At 45.7% G+C, this 24,495-nt stretch overlaps 1 protein-coding gene across 4 annotated transcripts in view; it reads left to right on the plus strand.

The window, feature by feature from the left end:
- Positions 1-1,402: 1,402 nt before the first annotated feature.
- The window catches only part of NTM (neurotrimin), a 916,745-nt gene continuing 893,652 nt past the window's right edge, over positions 1,403-24,495 (plus strand). For 2 of the 4 annotated variants that reach the window (XM_088457048.1, XM_088457049.1), the window contains exon 1: positions 1,403-1,604. In XM_088457048.1, coding sequence (XP_088313174.1) covers positions 1,523-1,604 — 82 coding nt within the window. In that variant the 5' untranslated portion in view covers positions 1,403-1,522. The remainder of the gene's footprint in view (positions 1,605-24,495) is intronic. The other 2 variants (XM_088457050.1, XM_088457051.1) reach the window with 2 other exon arrangements.

Genomic DNA, 24,495 nt, shown 5'->3' on the forward strand with positions numbered 1-24,495 from the left:
TAAGAAGCTGGAGCATGTATTATAAGGGAATAAGAAGCCGGAGCATGTATTAGAAGTGAGTAAGAAGCTGGAGCATGTATTAGAAGTGAGTAAGAAGCCGGAGTATGTATTAGAAGTGAATAAGAAGCTGGAGCATGTATTGGAAGGGAATAAGAAGCTGGAGCATGTATTAGAAGTGAGTAAGAAGCTGGAGCATGTATTAGAAGTGAATAAGAAGCTGGAGCATATATTAGAAGTAAATTAGAAGCTGGAGCATGTATTAGAAGTGAGTAAGAAGCCGGAGCATGTATTAGAAGTGAATAAGAAGCTGGAGCATGTATTAGAAGTGAGTAAGAAGCTGGAGCATGTATTAGAAGTGAATAAGAAGCTGCAGCATGTATTAGAAGGGAATAAGAAGCTGGAGCATGTATTAGAAGTGAGTAAGAAGCTGGAGCATGTATTATAAGGGAATAAGAAGCTGGAGCATGTATTATAAGTGAATAAGAAGCTGGAGCATGTATTAGAAGTGAATAAGAAGCCGGAGCATGTATTAGAAGTGAATAAGAAGCTGGAGCATGTATTAGAAGTGAATAAGAAGCTGGAGCATGTATTAGAAGTGAATAAGAAGCTGGAGCATGTATTAGAAGTGAATAAGAAGCCGGAGCATGTATTAGAAGGGAATAAGAAGCCGGAGCATGTATTAGAAGTGAATAAGAAGCCGGAGCATGTATTAGAAGTGAATAAGAAGCTGGAGCATGTATTAGAAGTGAATAAGAAGCTGGAGCATGTATTATAAGGGAATAAGAAGCCGGAGCATGTATTAGAAGTGAATAAGAAGCCGGAGCATGTATTAGAAGTGAATAAGAAGCCGGAGCATGTATTATAAGGGAATAAGAAGCCGGAGCATGTATTAGAAGTGAATAAGAAGCTGGAGCATGTATTAGAAGTGAATAAGAACCCGGAGCATGTATTAGAAGTGAATAAGAAGCCTGGAGCATGTATTAGAAGTGAACAAGAAGCTGGAGCATGTATTCGAAGTGAATAAGAAGCCGGAGCATGTATTATAAGGGAATAAGAAGCCGGAGCATGTATTAGAAGTGAATAAGAAGCCGGAGCATGTATTATAAGGGAATAAGAAGCTGGAGCATGTATTAGAGAAGTGAATAAGAAGCCGTAGCATGTATTAGAGAAGTGAATAGGAAGCTGGAGCATGTATTAGATGTGAATAAGAAGCTGGAGCATGTATTATAAGGGAATAGGAAGCTGGAGCATGTATTAGAAGTGAGTAAGAAGCTGGAGCATGTATTATAAGGGAATAAGAAGCTGGAGCATGTATTATAAGGGAATAAGAAGCCGGAGTCACTGTGAGCTGTACTGAGTGTGAGCTCTCAGTAACTGTCACTCTCCCTGCTTTCAGCCAATAGCAGAGCAGGGGGTGGGATTGCTGCAGCTGAAGCTTGCAGTGTGCAGATCACATCCAGTCCTGTGCTCCCCCTGCAGCAGCTGCTGGATTACCCCGAGCCCTGTCTGTAGTGCCTCTGGGATGGATACGCTTCGGGCGAGAATGCTGCACTCGGTTCCCTGGTTTATTCTGAGTGGAATGACTGCCATGTGCCTCCTGCAAGGTAGGGACCCTTTGCCTCTCCTACTAGATCTCTGCAGCCCATTCTGTCATGACACTGGTGATAATTAGAATGCAAGCTCTGCAGCACAGGTCTGGACTCATTCTGCATCCACTTGGAGGTACAGACCCAAGAGAGAGGGGCATGTTCTTCCACCTCCGGTCACCTGCCTGGACTGGGTCAGCTGCAGTGACCTGCAGCTGTATCTGACCCACTGCAATGCAATGCCACTGACACAGTACTTGCCAGCTGTCACACGGTTAATTGGAGACTGGTTGGCACCCTCCTTCCCTTTTAGGGGTTAAGGGGTTAATAGCATGGCACACTGCAGTGCTGCCAGTCTGTACACGGTGTTATGTCTCCAGGAGTAGAGGGGGCAGCACAGGAGTTCAGGGTCCATTGCTTATGAAAGACCCCTTGTTTGAGTGCACTGTGCCCCTCTGTGTGCCAGGGAGGGAACCAGTACAGAAGATGCTGCAAATCTATTCCGTGTACTGTACCAGTACCTGAGCTGCAGGTATTGACTTGTGTCTAATCTGTGATGTCAGGGATCAAAACTACACTGCTGTCACCTAAACCTGTGCAAGACTAATGAGGGATTACTGCTTTTATAGCCATTAAATAATGCACACACTGGCCGCAGCTAACTGTATAAGGGAATCTTCCATATATGTGTATGTATGTGTGTGTGTGTATATATATATATATATATATTTTTCCTGGATGCTCAGTGTTTTTGTGTGTTTACCAAGAGCACCCAAAGATTACACTGTATGCCTTGTCAGGATCTGTAAAGTTAAAATGAATTGTGACACTGATGTGAAGGGTATACAATGTGGCTGTTTTGCAACTTTCGCAGAACATTTGCAGCAGCATTCAATTAGGCAGACAATTAAATGTTATTTTTCCTGACTTGCTTGTTAAATACCAGTTGACTCCGGTCCCCCGTCTATGTCATGCACGCCTCGTCACCATTTCCGCCAGGTTAAGCACCTCATCCTATACTGTGCTTTTCCCAGTGCGTATTGTTATTCGTCGTGTGTCTCTATGAATATACACATAACAGGGATCATTAAAAGATCACTTGGTGCTAGCAATATGAAGGAGTTGCCAGCTGTGAGACGGGAAGGTGCAGCAGAAATGTAGGGGGGGGGGATTCCTAATGACTCTATTATGTATAGGTAAAATGTATATAGTACGTGCTTTTTATATATTGTGTAATATACATAGTGTGTGTGTGTATGTTATAATAATTTTAGATTCTAGCACAATGTGAATTCCCATCACAAACATCATGGTGGATTGGTGCAGAATTTGTGTACATGTTTGTATCACCTGATTGTAATTTACCACCAACAAGTTGAGCAAAGATGGTCTTTTAATGAAGATGTGAGCAGGATTTCTGTGCTTACTCATTATAGTACACAGCCATAATAATATGTCATCAGTCTTTTCAACAGTTGGTCGTACTAAAGCTGTCACTGCCTATTCCCTGCCTATGTAGCTTGTTATGAATGAGCCTGACTTCAAAAACCTTTAGCCTGCAGGATCCATCACCCCCGCAAGCCCCAGACTCTGCATGTTATTGCATGCTGCCATAGGAAACCTGGCGTGATATAGAGAGCATGTGTCTTCTGTGTTTGTCCTGCAGAATTGGATGTGAACACAGTAAAGCTTCCTGATTTGGTTTTCTATCTATCACGCAGGTTACATATAAATGTGTGCTCTGAATATTAAGAACATTCTCTGACATGTTCTCTAACATTCCATTAAGAACTTTCTGGCCTGCAGTGTGACTGCATCAAGGGGGGGTCTGGTCTCCCCAAAATATAATCTAAACTAACATAGGGCTGCGACGGTTGGGGGGCAGTTAATCTTTATTCTAAACTCTCAGTGAACTACGCTGCGAGTCTAGGTTCAAACTGGACTGCGTCAGATGGAGCTCTGTAATCTATGGTCATGGTGGACCGCGTTGGGTAAGGCCCGGGCACCGTAATCTAACCTCACCCTGAACTGTGTTTGGTGAGGGGGGCATCAACGACACAGTTTAGGATCACACTGGGAAGGTTTTTGCTATCTGAGTTCACTCTGGACTGCGTCAGGTGGGGATCAGGAATCTGTGGTCGCATTGGATTGCGTAAAGTGGGGATCAGGAATCTGTGGTCGCATTGGATTGCGTAAAGTGGGGATTAGGAATCTGTGGTCACGCTGGACTGCGTCAGGTGGGGATCAGGAATCTGTGGTCACGCTGGACTGCGTCAGGTGGGGATCAGGAATCTGTGGTCATGCTGGACTGCGTCAGGTGGGGATCAGGAATCTGTGGTCACGCTGGACTGCGTCAGGTGGGGATCAGGAATCTGTGGTCACCCTGGACTGCGTCAGGTGGGGATCAGGAATCTGTGGTCAAGCTGGACTGCGTCAGGTGGGGATCAGGAATCTGTGGTCACGCTGGACTGCGTCAGGTGGGGATCAGGAATCTGTGGTCACGCTGGACTGCGTCAGGTGGGTTAATCTCTGGACTGGGAGGAGGATCCACAATCTAAGATCACACTGGACTGTGACAGGTGGGGATTGGCAAACTAAGATCACACAGGACTACACTTGATGGGAGAACTCTGCAATATAAATTCAAGTTGTACTGTGGGCCTGATTCAGCAAGGATCGCTATTCTGCTTATACGCACTCAACGCAGTTACTAATATCAGCGGTAATATGTAAATTATTGCATTAGCATTGCGATCGCAGCCTGACATAAGGACGCCCACGTCCCCTTACTCACATTCGTATATTTGGGCAACTTATCTAAACGATCGGTAACATCGGATCAGACCTCACTCAGGAATTGCGCACTTCAGAGCACGCTGTGAGGCCTCCGGCGGCGTCTGGTATCGCAGTGACTAATTTATGTACGCCCCTGCAATGCCGTCCCAACGCACTGGCACACTTGCGTTCGCCCTACTACCCACGGGTCTGCGTATCCTCTGCAATCGCAGTAGCGATCGCAGCAGCCGGCGCGCGCACAGATTCATGCGCAGTACGCAACAATCGTCTGATTGTGTGCGTATAAGCAACCCGCGATCCTTGCTGAATCGGGCTCCCAGTGTTTGAGGGGCAGGAATTATCATATTCTTCTGCTTATGGACATGATGGAGGAGAATGTGTCACTTTAGTCAGCACATAAATTAGGACAATACATGTCATGTTTACCGCTTGATGAGAGAGGAATACTGTTTAATGAAGTGCGCTATGGCCTGGTCATTTAGGGCTATCCTCATAATGGTTTGGGAAGTGCCAGGCCTCATGGTCAAGAATGACAATAGTTACCTTTTAAACCGTAAAGCTGCATACACACACAACGATTTTGTTATGAACGATTTTATGAACGATTTTCTGTCAGGTTATCTGTCAGATTTTTTAAAGTGTAATGAACGATTTTTTGAACTACAAACGATTTTTGTAACTTCCCTTAATGAAAATCGTTCAGTTGGTCAGTCAGGAACGCGCATGAACGATAATCGTTCATCGTTATAACTCAGAAACTGAACAATTTTTTCAACGATTGAACGATAACGACATCATTAAAGTTAAATCGTTCAAGAAATCGTTACGCGTGTATGCACCTTTATGGAGCGTACACACGGTCAGATTTGTCAGACTTGTCAGATTTGTCAGATGAACGATTGAACGATTAAACGATCTGAACGATTTGAACGATTTTACCAAAGTTTTGAACGATTTGAACGATTTGAACGATTGAACGATTTTTGACTGCATTAAAATGAATGGAATCGTCCAAGTCTGACTGCAAACCCATCAGATGTCAGAAATCGTTATCTGACCATCGGGAACGCGCATCGTTGATCGTCCATCGTTCAGGCATGTCAGATATGAACGATTTTCCTTCAGATATGAACGACTGAACGATTTTTAAATCGTTATCGTTCATATCTGAAGGAAAAATCTGATCGTGTGTATGCACCATTAGACTCTGGCCCAAATATACGTCTACAGCAGGATCTCCTTAATGAGCACAAGTTTAAATCAGTGACTCACTGTGATACCTGATTATTGCACCTGTGACCCTCTGGGAAGATTAGGAACACCTGCTTGTTACTGGACTTTTAATACAAGTGATATCTGAAAAGCATAAGTGCTCCATTTATGAATGATACTGCTGTAATTGCAGACAGCATATTTAGTTTAGTTACTATCAATGTGACACTTCCAAATATGCTGCCGATATTATTTACAGACCCTCCAACATGACCCCTTCCATCCAGTACAAATTGCTCTGCTCCTGGACTTCCTTCTTAATTGATGCTTGCAGACACCTGTGCTGAAACACCTGTCTCCTCTATTAACTAGTTAAACACAGGTGGCTGCAATCATTAATTAGGTGGGATTCCCACCAGAGCCGTAACTAGGGTAGTGCGGCCGGTGCCATGGCACAGGGCACCACAGGTCAGGGGGCGCTGTTTGGGTTTGTCAATTTTCTGTTTATAATCATTCTCACTTGTAGCTTCCTCTTATTTCATCCCCAGCATCTCCTGGCCTCCTCTATCTCTTCCCTGGCCCTTCCCCATGAGGTCATTCCCCTTTTTTGGGTACGTTCAGGGCCAGATTAACAATGGGGCGGATGGAGCTACAGCTACAGGCCTCCACATAAAAATAGGCCCATTGTAATGACAACATGATGTTGACTGGCCATCTGCTCTCCACACGGTCTGCCATAAATCATAAGTAGTAAAATTCTATTCTATTTACCTCACAAAATGAAGCATTTGTTTTTCTTTTACATATTTATGGAGACATTGGGGCTGAGAGTATAGGGGTGTACACGCCCACATGGCACTGGCCACACCCACACAGCACTGGTCACACCTCCTCTGCTTCTCATAATAGGCCATTGGTCATTTTCAGCTCCAGGCCCATGTGGTCCTCAATCCTGCCCTCGGTACGTTATGTCCCTTTGAAAAATGAGGGGAGCGCCAATGCTCTTTCTGGCACAGGGCACCAAAAAGTCTTGTTACGGCTCTGGGTGAGAAGTCCAGGAGCAGAGCAATTTGTACCGGGTGGAAGGGGTCATGGAGAGTAGGTAATTATCATCTGCTGGGTTACTGACAAATTCGTTTAGTGCTCCAACCTGGCATAGACAGGCTGTGCTGGCTCTCTATTGCCAGCAATCGGGGCCATACCGCTTGTGCCACCTATAGATGGTGTTAGGGTTGTTTCAGAATCGGCTGTAAACTGAGCTTGCTGCGGTTTGCTAGATATAGGATTGTGGTCAAAAAGCCATGGGCTTATCTATAATGGGTGCAGGGTGTTCGGTGTACACGGGCCCCTGGGTCCAGAGGGGCCCTCATTGCACACCCTGCAACCATTCTAGACACTCCCATGGCTATAGCCCATTATAGATTTTTACCGCTCCGTCATCTCCACAGATATCACAGAGAACATGGCGCAGACACCATGTTCCAAGGACATGTGCCTGCGTGGAAGGGGGCACAAGGAGTCCATCCCCTCTCTTGAACCACCCCTCACTTTTAGCATAAAGGGGTTATGATTTGTTCTTATATGGAGCCATTGCTGGCTTGCTGGCGTTCCAAGCGCCCAGCCCTTGCTGGTGCTTCTAGCCAGGGCCAGATAAACAATGCATTGGAGGAGACTCAGAGCCTCCACATGAATATAGGTTTTTCGCCATGACAGGATGATGATGACCAGCTGCCCAGCTGGCCACAAAGCATAAGTTTTAAAATTGTATTTCTGTTTTGTTTTCCTATAAAAATTATGCAACTTTTCTGACTTTTATGTATTTAGGGAGACAGTGGGGCTGATGATGTAAGGGGTGTACACGCCCATTTGGCACTGGCCACACCCACACAGCATCGGTCACAGTAGAGATGGCCATCGGAGGGGTGTCCATCAATGGATACCATCAATGGGTCAATTGTTGGCACAAAAACAGCTATGGTGAACCATCAATGGTTTGCACCCCTCGATGGCCATCGCTAAGGTGGGGAACGGCAGGTCGCGGGCCAATCAAAAACAGGGGTGGGGCTTACCCGTCCAGAAAAAAAATAAAATCTCCTCCCACTCGTCCATCGATGGCAAAGAACCATTGGCTATCTGCCTTCGATGGTAAAAGTATTCTACATCGGCCTTAAACCATAGATGATTTTGAATCATCGATGGTCGATGCCCATCCATAGGTCACAGCTCCTCATCTTCCCACAACAGGCCATGGATCATTTTCATCCCCAGACTCATGTGGCCCTTAATATGGCCCTGCTCCCAACACTCAGCAACTCTTGTGGCAGCACATTGATATGAATGTGGAACACTTGTTACCTGACACAACGTGTAAATATACCCTTAAGTGTTCCAACCAGTTTCACTCTAACAAGCACACACCTGTATGTTTTGCTCGGATGTATTTTTCTGAGAAAAGTGGAGTTGCTTCCATGTCTGGGTGATGCACTGTTCAACACCAGTCAGAAATTTGATTGTGCCATGATTATTAATACATAGGCCCCTGTCATTTAGTTAATGAAGTTGTGACATGAGATTCATGTTGAAAGAAAAGGTGTGCTACTGCAAAGACTCCAGTCTTCTTGTTCTACAGGGAGGCTTCATGCCCTGTTCCAAGATGGACGCCATGATCACAACTGAGCATGTGCAGGGGCCATCTTGTGTGTAAAAGTGACAAGGTGGGAGACAGTTGTCTCCTACTTAGCTCCTATGAGAGACCTGGTTAATTACCTGCTATAAAGCTGTTCGAGCATCCTGCACAACTACTCGCAAGCTATACACACTCACCGGCTGGTGAGCTGTATAGAACCCTGCTCCGCTCCATTACCAGTGTACATGTAACAGTGAGTACGGCTGTACCTGTTATCTTTCAATAAGACATCACCACTGGTTAAGTAACTGGGCTGTTCATAGTTTCAGTCATCCGCTGGTGTTTGCCTACAGAACTCTGCAATAACAACACCTGTGCACACACATCATTTCCAACAATTCACATAGAGCTGGTGCAGGAAAATGTATGCTTTTCATGGGTGCACAAATACATGGATTTTGTAAATTTTGCATTGTAAATATTTGCGTTGGCTAATTTATGCACGCCCATGCAACGGCGTTCAAACGGACAGACACGCCTGCGTTATTCCGACCACTCCCTCCCCGCCCCGGAACCACCCCCAAACGCTGACAGCCTGTCACTCACTTTTATTTTATTTTATTTATTTATTTATTGTTTCTTATATAGCGCAGCATATTCCGTTGGGCTTTACAATTGTATACGTGTACTTTGAGATGTAATCCTCTGCGCGTCCGCAATTGTAACACACAGTGCAGCTTATACGTATGCATGACGGCTAGCGATCGCTCGACCTGCATCCGTAATCGCCATCGCGTAAGCTGCTGAATGAGGCCCTGAGAACGAGCCCAATGGTAGGTGTTCCATAGTCCTTATTGTATCTTACAGAGGGGTTTATTGTGAGTTGGACGCAAGCCGCATCTAATTGCAAACGTAATATGTGTTCTATACAAGAAGAAGGATTTTTGCTACCCGTCAGTTGCTTGCAAATGCAAAATGCGTGCGGCTCATCAGGCCTAGCAAAATGCGGCTCCTTACGCCAGCACTTGGCAATAGGAGTAGGAAATAGAAAATCCTGAATAATCAGAATGTAATGTAAACGTGTTACAGAACCAGGGCCGTAACTAAGGTAATACGACCAGTGCCATGGCACAGGGCACCGCAAGGCAGGGGGCGCTGTTTGGGCCTGTCAATTTTCCTGTTTATTATCATTCTCACTTGTAGCTTCCTCTTCTTTTATCCCCAGCATCTCCTGGCCTCCCCTATCTCTTCCCTGGCCCTTCCCCATGAGGCCATGGCCATTTTTCAGGTCCACTATCTTATGTCCCAATTTAAAAAATGGGGTCGGGAGAGCCAATGCTCTCTCTGGCACAGGGCACCAAAATGTCTAGTTACGGCTCTGTACAGAACGAACCGTACAGTGTAGTAATACATTCGCAGGGAGCGTGTCAAATGAAAATCGACGCAAATGCTATTTTGTTTTCTTAAGTACACCTCAATACCCACACCAGTAGCTTTCCCCCTTTACAAGCTGACTAGAAACCATGGTCAGTGTTGGTCTGGGGCATGAAGGGCAGTGGGGTTGGGGCCCATGCTTAAGGGGTGTGGCCATCCCTCATACTCCGCTACACTCCCAGAATCCCTGGGAGACTCCTGAGTTTCAGATAGCTCTCATGGTATCCCGTCAGAGTAGACCCTCCTGCACAGCGCCAACTTATGCAGTGGAGTGGGAAGGGCCAAGATGGTGCACTTCAGGCTGAATAGCGTCATGGTAGCGAATCTCAGCATTTTGCACTGGAGGCAGGGCTGTGATGACCCTGTTCCCAGCACCTCTTCCCGCATTTGCTCCTAGTACCTCCCCCTCCAGGATGTCCGTTAGAGGGTCCCACAACGTAGTCAACTGTGCAGTCAATACAAAGTCAAAGCCCTGTTAGGAATCAGGTTCTAACTGCAAGAAATGTCCTTATAGTTCACTAAAATCCAGACATAACCCGCACGTTCCTTCTGTGTTATTCCTCCGCGCTCCCCGACATCTTTCACTGCATTCTTCCCTGCCACTGCTCCCAAACATGCCTTGAATTGCGCTGCTTTCCAATTGTTGATATTTAGGGGCATATTTATCATGATCCCCATCTCGGATGTAGATGGGATGGGATCAATTCGCCCAAATTCGCAATGCGATATTTGATATTTCACTCGCATTGCCTGTTATCGCAGAGAAGCGGTGCAGCTGCTCCGGAATAATTAGTGGAAATCATTTTGCTAGAATGTCTTCATTGTATTTGGCACTGTACAGACAGCGTCAATGGCTTCTCTGGGCTACACCAATTGCGCATCGGTGTGGTCTCTGGGCCTGATTAAGAGATGCATTCACAGCTGCGATACCGCATGTAACTGCTGTGCTGCAATATGTTCATGCTGTGTCCAGCTGGAAATGATTTGATACTCCCACCGGCGATAAGCAGGCAAGTGCGTACAAATTATGCAGCCGCCGTTGCAGATCAATCTATCGGTCATCTGAGTAGCCCTATAGTCACACAGCATGGCCGTCTGAACTTGGGATGTGCAGGCTCGGATTAGTTCGGATTTTCCTGCCAAATTCAGATTTTTCCCGCCAAAAATCGGGTCTCAGAAAGAGGCAAAAAACGTCATCTTTCATGGACAAACATCATCTTTCATGGACTTTTGTCCAGGAATGATGATGTTTGTCCATGAAAGATGACGTTTTTTGCCTCTTTCTGAGACCCGATTTTTGGCGGGAAAAAAACGAACTTGACAAGAAAATCCGAACTAACCACTTTATCTGTACACAGGATCGCAGGCGCAGGTTACGACATGCCGCCACTCCCGGTTACCCCAAATGGCCCCTGACTGTCATTCATTTTGCATAGTAACCCTCACAGCGAGCGGCATCGCTACGGTACCTTGTCTCGTGTGTACTGTGACGCATGCGCAGTCAACCGATAATCGCTGAACTACGTAAATAACGGAATAGTTTACATCTCTGAATCAGGCCTTGTGTCAATACCTCAGGGTAAATGTGTACAAATATGCTTAAGTTCAAGAGTGCGAGCCTGCGAGGATATAAAATGGTGATTTTGCTGAGAGGCCGGTGTTGGCAGCATGCATCCAAACCTCCGTTAGAAATATGCAAACTGTCCGATATATCATGTGAAGTACATTAGGTGAATATATACTGACTCGGCTGTCACTATAAAAGAGCGAGCAGTAATTTATGGACACTATTCATCATTCTGCAGAGCTGCTGCACCCTCCAGGGTCAGTCTTTGGGTCATTGTCTACATGGAGCGGACATTAACCCGGAGGTAACTTATTGGACCAGCAATAGGAGGCAGAGGCCAAGCTGGTGGCGAAGGGGTTAATCAGAATATCGACGATGTCTCATCATTTGCAGATGACACTAAATGACTGAACCAGATGAATGCAGGCGGAGGGAGAGACTCTGCCAGGAGAGGGGAAGAATTAATGTTGTATTGACACAAATAGCATCTTTTAAAATCAGTTGTGTAGCTGGGAAGGAGCTACCGGTTATAAAACACACTTTTCATCTCTGAATTATCCCAAGTTGACGACAGTCTCTGATCTCAGAGCTGTTTTTGTTTTTTTTATATGCAAGGAAGTAACAGTACACATTTTTATTGAGTCGTGTACCTAAATTCTTAATAAGCAAATTAGAAGATATTTTTCTGGTGCTTCGGCAATTGTGAAGCTGATCTAGGAGCCGATTTATTATTTATCGTGTTTTTTTACCCAACACAATAACTCATAATTACGCAATTCTCTGCTCATATTTATCGGAGCTGTTTTATTAAATTTTGCTTGTCGGGACACCCTAAAAGAGACTGACTCAGTTAAGAACTTTCCCAAATGCTCCACCGCGCGCAAGATTTGAGGTGTAGGGGTCCCCTGGCGCACAGGGCACGGCTAGGGCTGGAGACAACCCTGCATACAGATGTGTCCTTGCTCAGCTAGCCTCAATGCGCTATGAAGCGCAATATGCCTGGCGTGAGTGAGCCGCCAGGTCCTGTGTAACTCTGCTAGCATCAGGCGTCTTTTTTGCCGAAAATGCGTCTAGGTGGCAATGCGATGTGACTAGGATGCACCAGGAGACTGCGCTGATTCATTTGATATGTAGCACTTGTATATCTGTGGGCGACCGGGTCTATAAATGGAACTTGGCGTGGAAAAACGTAGCGGCCGCTGCATTGTAGCACTTTGTATGCTGATTGAGAGACAGTCCCACACAGATATACAAGTGTCACATATCAAATTAATCAACATAAATGGTGCTCCAGCCAGTCGTATGATAAATGGTGCTCCAGCCAATCGTATGATAAATGGTGCTCCAGCCAATCGTATGACAAATGGTGCTCCAGCCAATCGGCTCCCAACTGTCATTTTTCAAACAGATGACAGTTGGGCGCTGATTGGCTGAAGCACCATACTCATACGCAACGAGTTTTACCACTCGTTGTGAATGATAAAACTCGTTGACAAATGAGGCCCTTAGAAGACAAAAAAAGACTCAAAAATGACGCCCGGCGCGAGGCCAGACACGCTTAGAGAGGATGTTTGGCGTGACTGCAGCAAAGACGAGTGAGGACACATCTGTATGTGAGGCAACACGCTGCACACAAACGCAATACAGCTGCAGGAGAGGGATCCAAAGAGCCCTTTTGCAGCAAAACTGAAGCCTATAGGGCAGTGGCTCCCAAACTTTTTTAAATCACGGCACCCTAGAGTGTCAGTATTATCTTAACGGCACCCCTAAGCCAAAAGTCTTTTATTGAGAAATTCAAAAAACAAATGTAGTAAAGTAGTCAAGTGAAGTAAATTGTGTTCACCTGTTATCCTTAGGCTCAGTTATGTAGTGGGGGACAGGATTGAGCTCCTGTTTGTCCATATATTTTCATTACATTGACCATAAATAATTTGATTTGGTGCTGGACCATCAACCTGAAGCACACCTGCAAGTGTGCCAAGGCACCCCAGGGTGCCACGGCGCACAGTTTGAGAACCACTGCTATAGGGCATACTTGCTGACTTAGATCCGAGAGGTCCGAGGAGAGGAAGAGGCTGGTGGGCACAATGGGGCAGAGCGTCGCAAATCATCATGCACACCCTCTTTTACAGACACTCCTGACTTGGCATACCTGGAGGCAGGATAGCACCATAAAGACCCGCCCCCCTTCCACTTCACGGCCGTCGGGATGCAAGGGTTTGCCCACTATACTGAAAGACACCCCCTCTACTTCCTTAAATTTCTCAGTCTCCCGGGAATTCTGAGAGAGTGGGCAAGTACGCTATAGGGTAGAGCGGCTAATGACATCTGAAGATGGTTTTAGCTATTGGGGCCGAACCTCAAAAAAACAAAACTTTTCAGAAATGGATAATTTACCCATTGAGAATATCGGAACTGCTGTATCCTACAATAATTAGCTGAACACGAGATATCTGATATCGCCTGCAATCGGATGTTGGTAAATAGCAGGGAAACTGATACAGTAGTTCCACATGATTTTTGAGGGATAAAGGCATTATTGATTAGGCACTTTATAATACTTCTGCATGCAAGACGCCAGCTGAAGTGTCCACTCCGTCTGAGAATATCTGGGTCTGTGCTCCCCTCCCCCTCCCCTGTCTGGTGGAAAAAAAATGAAACCTTAGAGCTCTTTTTAATAAGCTAAGAAAAACCCTATTTCTGGCTTTTGTTTTATTCTTTTTAACACTTTATTTATCGTAAAAAAAAAATTAAAAAAGGTGGTACTGAAGCTGAAGTCAGGGTTTCCAGTTCCACTGCGCAGGCATAATCCGGGCGAAGCATGCACCTATGCACCAAGACTGGCACAGAATACTGTTAATGCTGCCAGCTAGTTTCACTTCGCTGCTCTGGCGAGTTGTCTTGGTAGATCATGGCGACAGGAGGTTTCATAGTAAACCTTCACCAACCCCAATAGCCACTTTGTATTAAACAAAAGCCATTAGTGTTGCATAGTAGCTGAAAGTTTAAGGGCTCATTAACTTATGCACGGATAAAATGGGCGACAACCATAACGCATTACTGATGAGTTTTCCATGTGCTTTTATTAATGCAATCTATTGTATTGGTAGCTAGCGTTAACGACTGGGAAATAACACAATCATTTTAGAGCACAGTAATGGGAACAAGCCTGGGTGTTAGCGGATGTAAAGCGTACTAATGAGAGATAACGAGACCTTAATGGGTTTTTTTTCAACCGTAAGACCGCTACGAAATAATCATCATTTACATATCGTATATCAGGTGCCGACCATGAATTAAAAATGAGCCTTGTTCTGTATGGCTGACAACATCTGTTCTTTTACTTTATGGGGAGTTTAATAATATTAGAGTAGGAAACCGTTTCTTTGTGCCTTATTGCACTGTTGTTAAAAGGGGTTATTGTGTTTTGTTTTTGGAGCCTCATCTATCTACAGCGCCCTTGTGATGTCACCCCTGGTTCTTCATAGGCCACCTGCTTTCTGACTAGCAGAACGTGCTGCACTAGAAGACTAGACTTGGGTTCCCTGCCTCAGATTCAATGTAAAAATAAAAATAAGAGGTAGAAAATGAAATGATGTATTTATTTTATTGCTGTTCAGAGTGGTGGTACTGTACTTGTATTGCCACTGTGCTTGTTAAACAGGCAAAGCATGGGGAAGCTTTCATCTCATACACCTTGCTGCCAGCGATTCTTCCTACAGCCACTGCCGATGGTAACCTTTAAGAAATAGAAGCATACTAACCGACATTCTGGCAGCCCCCTGCCGGGTGAAGGGGACGTAGCCTAATCGTGTAAGGCGTGGTCACGCCCCCTTGATAAAAAAAAAAAAACATTGTTGCAGCGCGCTGGGGTGTAAAAGGGCCGAATACATTATAGAACTTTTCGTATTGTACAGTAAGTGGTCAGCTTACTGCAACTTTGTCCTGCAATTTCTGTGACTGTTTCAAAGACGTTGAAGCAAATAGCAGAGCCTAGTTAAAAATCTCAGCCTATTATGTAGTTAGTCCAATAGCGGTTGATGAAAATAGATGGTTACACAGAAAATCATATGGCCTATCTTTATAGTTAAATGTTCATCAGTCATTAAAAGACATAAAAAAATTGATATATAAGAAAACTTTAAAAATACAAATTCTATGAAAGAAAGCTCCTATTTGTCACAAAATCGATCCCTACAAGTGCCATGTAAGTGCACACAGCCTCACACAATGATAGCTATAAGCTGATTGGACGCTATGCCATAGTTACCCACTTTGTAGAAGTGCTTTCCAGGAACAGCCCGGGAAGCTGCTGCAGCAGGCTGGTTCGAGGGTCAGGACCAGACTGGTGCCGTAATTAGGCTCCACCCATTTCCCCCAAAAAGTCAGCGATTCGCAAATTCCCCGTTAAATCTCCCCATCCTGCCCGCTTCATTAGGAAGTGGGCAAGATGCGGGAGATCTGCTTACACTTCCAGGGGTGCGGGGGGCTACCCAAAAAATCGGGAGCCTCCCGCGACTTCCGGGAGTGTAGGCAAGTATGTGCTATGGGCAACTTCCACACTGATCCTCTTTCGACGGTTTTATACTGTACATTTCTCCCTAAGGGGGAGATTTATCAAACCTTGGAGAGAGCTAAAGTATATGGAGATAAAGTACCAATCAATCAGCTCCTTACTGTCACTTTTCAAACACAGCCTGTAAAGTGACAGTTAGAAGCTGATTGATTGGTACTTTATCTCTCACCAAACTTTGATAAATCTCCCCCTAATAATCCTTTATAAATATAGCAAAAACTTCTGGCTAATCCAAAGACATATGGGTCTATTTACTAATAACACTGCACAACAATACAAATGTTTCCGATGTGAAAATAGTTACTTCTAACATACTTGCCGACAATCAGTTCCCTCCTTCCGGTAGAGAGCTAATTGTCGGCTAACAGCGGGGGGCGTGCCCGGCCATGACATCACATTTAGGAGTGGAGCCAGGGCAGAGCCGCGTGATCGCGTCATCATGGCCCCGCCCCCTCTTCACAATGCTGTTATTTTTGGCATTGTGAAGCCCCCTGCGGGGCCACGATGACGCGATGCAGCGCAAATCGCGTCACCGTGCCCCCCCCCCCCAGCTGCGGGAGTTTTGATATTAACTCTGCGGGGGTTAGAGAGGGATGCCTGCCTTTCTGGGGGGCCGGGAGCGGCTCCCGAAAATCGGGAGGCTCCTGACCAAATCTGGAGGGTAGTCAAGCCTGACTTCTAATTGATGTCAGCATGCAAAGAATGAATATGACATTTAAAACTCTCGGTTAGCTCTGAGTTCCGAGATATAGCCCATTTATGACGATGTAGGGGTACTCCTAGTGAAGTGGGCAGAATGGAGAGAATCTTACCAGCAATCTGTGTTCCACGCAGAGGGGGCGGGGCCTAATGACCCAATTAAATGAATCAGTTATTTGTCCCCTCAGCTATTCAAATATATGCGATTCACGGGATTACCCACACAAGATAACTGTGGTGCACTGAGTGACCAGCATAGTGAGCGATTCCACCAAGACATCTCAGCAATGGAACAAAGATATCAGGGGAGGTGACAGTGACAAGAGATGCCCCAGAAGAGGACAAGCCACAAGCAAAGAGAAAGCACCCCCATGAATAGGACACTATATTACATAGTACTTTCCTATGCTGTATGCTTGTTTCCTATGCTGTATGTTTGTTTCCTATGCTGTATGTTTGTGTCGTTTTGTGTTCTTATTTGTGATTGATTGAATTAAAACAACTGTTATTTATTTTCAATCAAGAAAATACCAGATTATTTTTTAAAATAGCTTTTCACTATGACTATATTACTAATGTACATACAGTATAGTGCAAGTAGTGTAGCTCAAAAAATAGAGCGAGTAAAAACAGTCTGAAATAATTTAAGTTTTTCTTGACCTCAAATTCGTAATGTATGACTATTTATAGAAAGCAAACAAATTAAAAGTATTTATTTGTTGTACAGTGTAATCGCAGCACTGCCGCGATTATTATGTATCCATTTCGCTGGGAATATTTCCATTATTAATGAAAATATCTCCGCTATGTACCAAGAAGAACTCGCAGGGAGAGCGGTTGCGGTAACCGCTGTCCCCGTGAGTTATATCCCCAGCATTTAGGAGAAGCGTGTGCTGAGCTGCAGTGGGAGACTGCTTGAGGCTGCTGCAGTATCCTATGCCAGTGCGGGGGAGTGATCACACTAATTGCGCCGGGCTGAGGGGGCTCAGAGCGACCCCCCAGCGCGCGGCGCCGCTTTGCGGCACTGCAAATCTTTTTTTGGGGGGGAGGGGGGGCGTGGCCATGCCTCCCACGATTAGCCCATGCCCCCTGTTACCGGGCCCGCCGCGGCTATTGGCGGGCCTGATGGTTGGATGTAAGTTGGTCTAGTGTTTGGCCAGCTTCAGAGAGTGGGGAAACTTATGTATTGATTTGTAGCATGTGATGCTAAATTGGGGATGTAGAATATCAGCCTAGTGGAGGGTTTCCCAACCACGGTCCTCAAGGCATACTAACAGTCCAGGTTTTAAGGATAGCCATACTTGAGCAAAGGTAATTTAATTAGTATCTTAATTATTTTGATTTAACCACCTGTGTTCAAGCATGGATATCACTAAAACCAGGACTGTTAGTGTGCCTTGAGGACCGAGGTTGGGAATCACTGGCCTAGTGAATATAAGCTCCTTTTTCTGCTTCCTCGACTTCTGTCACATACATGTACAGCTGGTCAGTAGCACTTCTGTATGCTGCGTATGACTCTTTCCAGCAGTTATACTATGTTGGGAGGTTGTGGATGGAAAGGGTTCAGGATGAATACTGATGGCACCTGGGACCATCCACAGTGGTTAACATTATAATAACATTTTCAAATGTTTTACATAAAATCAGGACTTTCCCTTGAACCAAAATTCCCTTGGTCAGGTGTCGCCACACTCCCCCACTAAAAGCACCTAGAAGATCCAGTCTATGCAATTCCTTCTCCTCTGTTTTCAGTTTTTAAGCATTTCACTAAAGAGAAAAATAGAATCTCCTTCCATGGGGTTCTCCAAACTATGAGGTGGAACATCTGGGACCTTCAAGTTCTCAACAAAGAAGACAGACAAGTATTCCATGTATAGAGAGAGGAAGCAGTTGTCTAGGACAGGCCCAGTGTAAATAAGGCTTTACTGCATGACTGTTTTGGCAAGCCTCATTCCCTACAATACCAAGGTGCCCACTGCACCAGAACTGGTAACCGTAGATGTTCTGTTATTGGTCAGAGTGGCAGTGCATCCACTACCATGGCATTCTAAAAAAGGCATACAGCACATGCTATCATTGCTAGTATCCTTTGCTGCCAAAGTTGTGGAAGCCAGACGGGCACCAGAGGGACTGCTAGGCCAGAGCTGGAGTTTAACTTAAGGTTGTGGTAAAGGCAAAGAGTTATCACCCTCTTTCACTCGGGAATAAGGATGGCAGAGCTGGTAAAGCTGTGTCCTTTGTGAGCTTTTGTACCACCTCCTGATACCAGTGCTTTTCCTGCTGGAACTGCAGAAGGTGGCTATGAGTGTCATATACTCCATCTGGGACTACTTTGGAACTCTAGAGACCTCCGAATCAGGACGATTTGATCCCACTTCCAACACCAACTTGCAAAGAATCCGAATTCTGGAATCGGTTGTGTTCCACATTTTTCTTTAAGTGCAGAAACATGTCATGGCAAAACATCAGCTGATATGATCAAACCAAGGACCTGGATCAGAGTTGTACATAAAACTGATGGTTTGCGTACAACTACGATGGTGGCCGATTGGGGCATGCGCAGGATCTGTATTGCATCTATGTACACAAGACGCTTCCTGCGACATTAGCATGTCATTGCATCAGCGCTGTGTACTAAGACACAGAGGCGATGCGATTAGCATACAACTCTTTGTCAGGCCCTCACTTACCAGCACTAAGCACGACAGAGGATAATATAAAGCCTTAGCAGTAATGGTCTATCCTCTCATCAGAAGACACCGCTAATGAGGCAGCTGGGCCTTAATTAAGGGCATAGACCCATTTAGTGTGAGCAAGAGGGTGGAGCTATTGCATACCTCTTTGGGAAGTTACCCCCTTCCTACCCCAAGGCCTGTTCACTTGCCTCCTGAAATACTCTGTACTGTTGGAACTTTACAATTGCCTGATTGGTTACAGGATTTTTCTGACTGTTGAGAACTGTAGGTAGGAAATCGGGAAATAAACTGTTCTCCTGATAATTCCCCCAATGTCTGCTACACTTTACAGTATGATCACATTCAGGCCCTGATTCAGACCCGCTCGTTGCTGGAGGCAGCTCGCAGGTGTGAAGGGCGTGTTTTTTTTTTTTTTTGGAGTCCGGCCTCCTGGCCGCTCGCTAAGCTGCGGGTGACCACTCACATCTTTAGCGAGCGGCCAGGTGATGGTCGCAATGGTCTCGACAACCTTGTGGTAGGGTCTTGTCTGCTGCAAGCCCCAGTGAGCTTCCGGCTCTAATAGAGCCGGAAGCTCACTACTGACATCACTCGTGATGTCAGTAGGGCCGCCCCCAAACGGCAGGCGTTCCTTCGGGAACGCCTCCGTTTGGCCAGCCACCCTCCCCGCCTACAAAACGGGGCGAGCTGTCAATCAACATCAAGAGCCGCCCAGTTTGTAGTCAGCGCGGGAGCAAGAGAATTTTTCTCTCACTTCGGGGCATGCGCACGCGGTGCGTGCTCACTGCCTGGCCATCGACCCGCTTGCGAGCGCTATGCGCTTGCCAGCGGGTCTGAATCGGGCCCAAAGTCCATAAAAAGCAGAACAGGTTTCAACAATGGAGCAACCGCAGCTATTAGCTGGTTCAATGGTTTGTCTTTATTTGTACCTTGATACTAAGACATATATGGCCAAGGCTCTATCTGTGCAGGAGGTAGAATCCAGCCATGAGGGCGATTATACCCAGACATTGGGGTCTATGGGGCCTATTCATCAACACTAAAATAACATTTTTAAGGACATTTTCCTTAAATAACGTTATTTTGGTATTCATGAACAGACTTCTCACAGATATATCACAGATATCTCCTTGCTAAGTTCCCCTGCGTTAATTTCCACACTCCCCATACATTAGTACATTAGTATATTAGTACATTAGTACGGGGATGTGGAAATTGTGGTATTCATCAAATTCCGAAAATTATGAATTTTCGGAATTTGATGCAGTTACTATTCGCCACTGTGAGGTGGCGAATAGCAGAATCCACTTACCTGTATCCGCATGTGCAGGTCCCCCGACGAGTCCCTCCGGCGCTCTGCTCCGTCCTCAGGCTCCGGAGGCTGGTCGGACATGTGTGCTCCCCAGCAGAGCACAAGAAAGTTTAGAAAAAGAAAAAAAAAGTTTTTGTTTTTTTTCTAACCTGTCATGTGGTCTGCTGGGAAACCACACGACAGACCAGCAGGACGGAGCCGGAGGCTGCTGCACGGACAGGTAAGTCGGGGGGGGGGGAGAGGTGAGCGGAGGGGGGTGGGGGAGGGGGGTCGGGGGGTTACAGAAACTTACCGCATCTGTAGGCAGTGCTGCGCATGCGCTGGTTTTACAGATGTAACAGCGCATGCGCAGCACTGTTTCCAGATGCGATGAGGTAGTGTAGGCAGGAAAAGTATCTATTTCCCGAAAAGCTGTCATCGCAAAAATGACAGCTTTTCGGAATAGATACTTATGGAGAGGTGGAATGATGGATTCCACCTATAATTAGCTAGAACTCCATGAGAGTTCTAAAGCTTAATTATCTCCAGAGAATTTTTACGTTTAATGAATAGGCCCCTATGTACTAACACTTGGAGAGAGACAAAGTGGATGAAGATCACGTACCAACCAATAGGCTCCTAACTGTCACTTTACAGGCTGTGTTTGAAAAATTAGTTAGGAGCTGATTGGTTGGTACTTTATCTTCGTCCACTTTCTCTCTTCAAGGCTTTATAGATAGACCCCATTAGCATCCAGCGCTATGCAGCGTCTATGTGATAACCATTAACCACATACTGATGTTCTCATTCTGTGCTGTACACTGCTGCATGCTGAAGATCTGTACTGTACGTTAAACCCTCAGACTGCTCCTGTATCTAGCAGTACTGTGCTTTATGTCTGCTGCCGATCTGCCATGTTGGTGAGCGCCAGTACCCACCGCCTGATTATGTCTAGAAACAAGCCTCCAATATGGCGATCATTGCGTATTCTTGCAGAATGTAAGAGCGCCGTCCTCACTCGGCACCTGCGTCTCTGATCGGGCTCCTGCTTCTCAGCCAGTTATCTTTCAGATGAATTAGTTGCAAATTGAAATCTTTGTTGTAAATTATGCACAACACATTCTTCATCTGAAACTGGCTTGTAAGACGGAATCCCTTCTTTACCACCAAACTGACACCAGCAAAGTGATGTAAAGACGGTGATATGAAAAACAATAATAATAATTTTCAGCACATTATTCTGATTATGTCGCAGGAGAGGGTGAGCTGTAGTGTATTGTATTTCCTAAAGGACCAGATACTTAAGTTGCTTACAGCATGCTGGTATATTTCTGAGAAAGTCTCTCACACAGCGTCAGTACAGAAAGTATAACTGGCCTCTACGCCCTCTAAATTTGTAGGCTAAATAACATCCTCCCATGTCAAACTTTGCCGAAGCAAAGGGTAGGGATGGACATCGATGGTCGATATTTGCCGACCATCAATGTTTTTCTTGTGATTGTAGTGTTTTTACCATTCGATACCAGCATTTCGATGTTTGCCGCCATCGAAAGGTAATGATTCGATGGTGTTGTGATGTTTTGGTTTTTTTTTATGCTGAGAGCTGCACTGTGGCTGCCTGCAGCTCATAGCATCGGGCTTCTTGCCCGCCCCTGTGATCCCACCCTGTCGCAGCCCCAGTGATGTCCCCCCCCCCCCCTGTGCCGACACCGGGCTATTGCGCATGCAAACATCAATTGAATAGTTTTTTTTCATCTAATATTTTTGATGCGAAGGTTACTTACCATCGCAACGAGAGTTTTGATCGTGGAAGTCCATCCATCATTTGATGGTGGGCTTCTGATGTCCTCCCCTAACTTAGGGTTTTCAGCATGGGCTAGACTAGGGCTGAGTGCACCATGCTCTCAGATGGGGTGGTGGCCTAAAGCCTGTGGGTGTGGTTTGCATAATATGGGCATGTTATTACACAGTCAATGCCCTCTATGGAAAAAGGAAGAACACATTTTAATTAGTTATTTTCAAATCTAACTCTCCCCATCTATATTCAGTTTAGATCATATATAGACCGATCTACACTGCCTAGAATATTATGGTGAGCAAATGCACAATGTACATCTCCCAAACCTTTTCAGTTTATTATGAAAGCATTGGAGAGAGATAAAGTGGATGAAGATCAAGTACCAACCAATTAGCTCCTAACTGTCACTTTACAGGCTGTGTTTGAAAAATGACAGTTAGGAACTGATTGGTTAGTACTTTATCTCCACCCACTAGTTCTCTCTCCAAGGCTTAGTACATAGACCCCTTAATCTCAGGTAGCTATATAGTGCAGACCCTAAAAGCAGGTGGGCTATATGGGAGGGGCGACTGCACCAGGGGCAAGACTATGGGCTCTATTTATTAACATTATTTTTACTAAAATAAAGTGAAAAGGGTGTTTTCACACCCTTTTCACATTATTTTAGTATCACCTGTAGTTATTACAGGGCAATTGGAGTAGAATTCATAAAATTCTACTCCAACCCCTAATTATCACTTATTTTTAGTAAAGCAGATCGCATTTCCCATAATTGGAATGGAAAATGTGATCCGACCAGAGTTACTAAAAATAAAATGTGAAAAAATATTGGGGAAAGCCCTGTGATAATAACGCCACCTGGAGGTGGCGTTATCCAGGGTCTCCCCCGGTTACCGGACTCCTGCCCTGCTCTAACGGGGAGAGAAGAGCCGGGAGTCGGTCCCAGTAATCAGCTGTGTGGTCTAAACAGACTGCAAGCTGATTACAGTAAAAAAAAGAAGAAAAAAAATAGTAAAAAAAAAATTACTTACCTGACTCCAGGGACCGGTGATCGGGCCTCCGGTGATGTCTCCCCTCTGGTCAGCTGGTCTCCCACAGTGCACTGTGGCCCGGTCATCAGGTGATCGGGCCCCAGTGCAGTATGGGAGATCACCTGACAGGAGGAATGGAGACCATCACCGGAGGCCTGGAGCATGCAGGTAAGTGCTATTAAGGGAGGGGGGGGTCGCGTGGGGTCCGCGATCGTGGGGGTGGGGCTTAGCACCAGGGGTGGGGCTTAGCGCCGGTGGGGGGGTAGCAGCGGCGACCGGTCGGCGCATGCGCGGGCCCTTAATCACGGTATTTTTTGCGAAAATACCGTGATAAGGCTCCGAGGGGGATTCGCAGGGACAGAGCTTTATCGCAAGCTCTGTCCCTGTAAGGGATTTGTAGTAAATCCCTGTGATATTGCCTGAATTCGCAATGCGAATTCAGTCGGTAATATCACACTACAATCTGCATTACCAATGCGGATTGTAGTAAATAGAGCCCTATGGGAGACAATGGAGGCACCTGCCGCCGGGCTCCAGCTTTGAAGGGGCACCTCCTCCATTGCTCACAACATATTCACCCCACTTAGGGCTGTAACTATGTACCTGTAGTGTACAGTTACGGCCGCCCCAATACATGGCACCCCTTCCCGGCACCTGAGAAGCCACCATAAACTAGTGGAGAGCTCTGTGTCAGACCATCAGCTGCCGCCTCCATCTATCTATAGCCTGACCCTACTCATTGGTGGTTCTTTTGTCAGTGTGACACGTCCGGCACCTCCTTCACCCACAACGCTCTGTCTCATTCCTCCATGGCATGCCTATATTCTGGGTGCAACTGCGGGTGTATCTGCTTAGCGAAATGCTACTTTACAGTGTCAGTGGTTGTTACAAGGGGAAGGGGGGGGCACCAAATTATAACTTGCCTCTGGGCGTTTGGGATGAATTTACGCCACTGGAATGCACCCTTACTTTTAGAGGATCAGTGCAAGGGCAGAAGTTCTTCTCCTATTCCAGAGGTCCTCAAGGCTCCCCAACAGTTCAGGTTTTCGAGATATCCATGGTTGAGCACAGATGATTTAATTAGTACCTCAGTCAATTTGATATAACAACCTGTGCTTAATTATGGATATCTCTAAAACCTGAACTGTTGGGGAGCCTTGAGGACCGCGTTTGGGAACCTCTGTCC

The sequence above is a fragment of the Taudactylus pleione genome, unplaced genomic scaffold (assembly GCF_031769625.1).
Source record: "Taudactylus pleione unplaced genomic scaffold, aTauple2 ptg000734l, whole genome shotgun sequence".
NCBI lineage: Eukaryota > Metazoa > Chordata > Amphibia > Anura > Myobatrachidae > Taudactylus > Taudactylus pleione.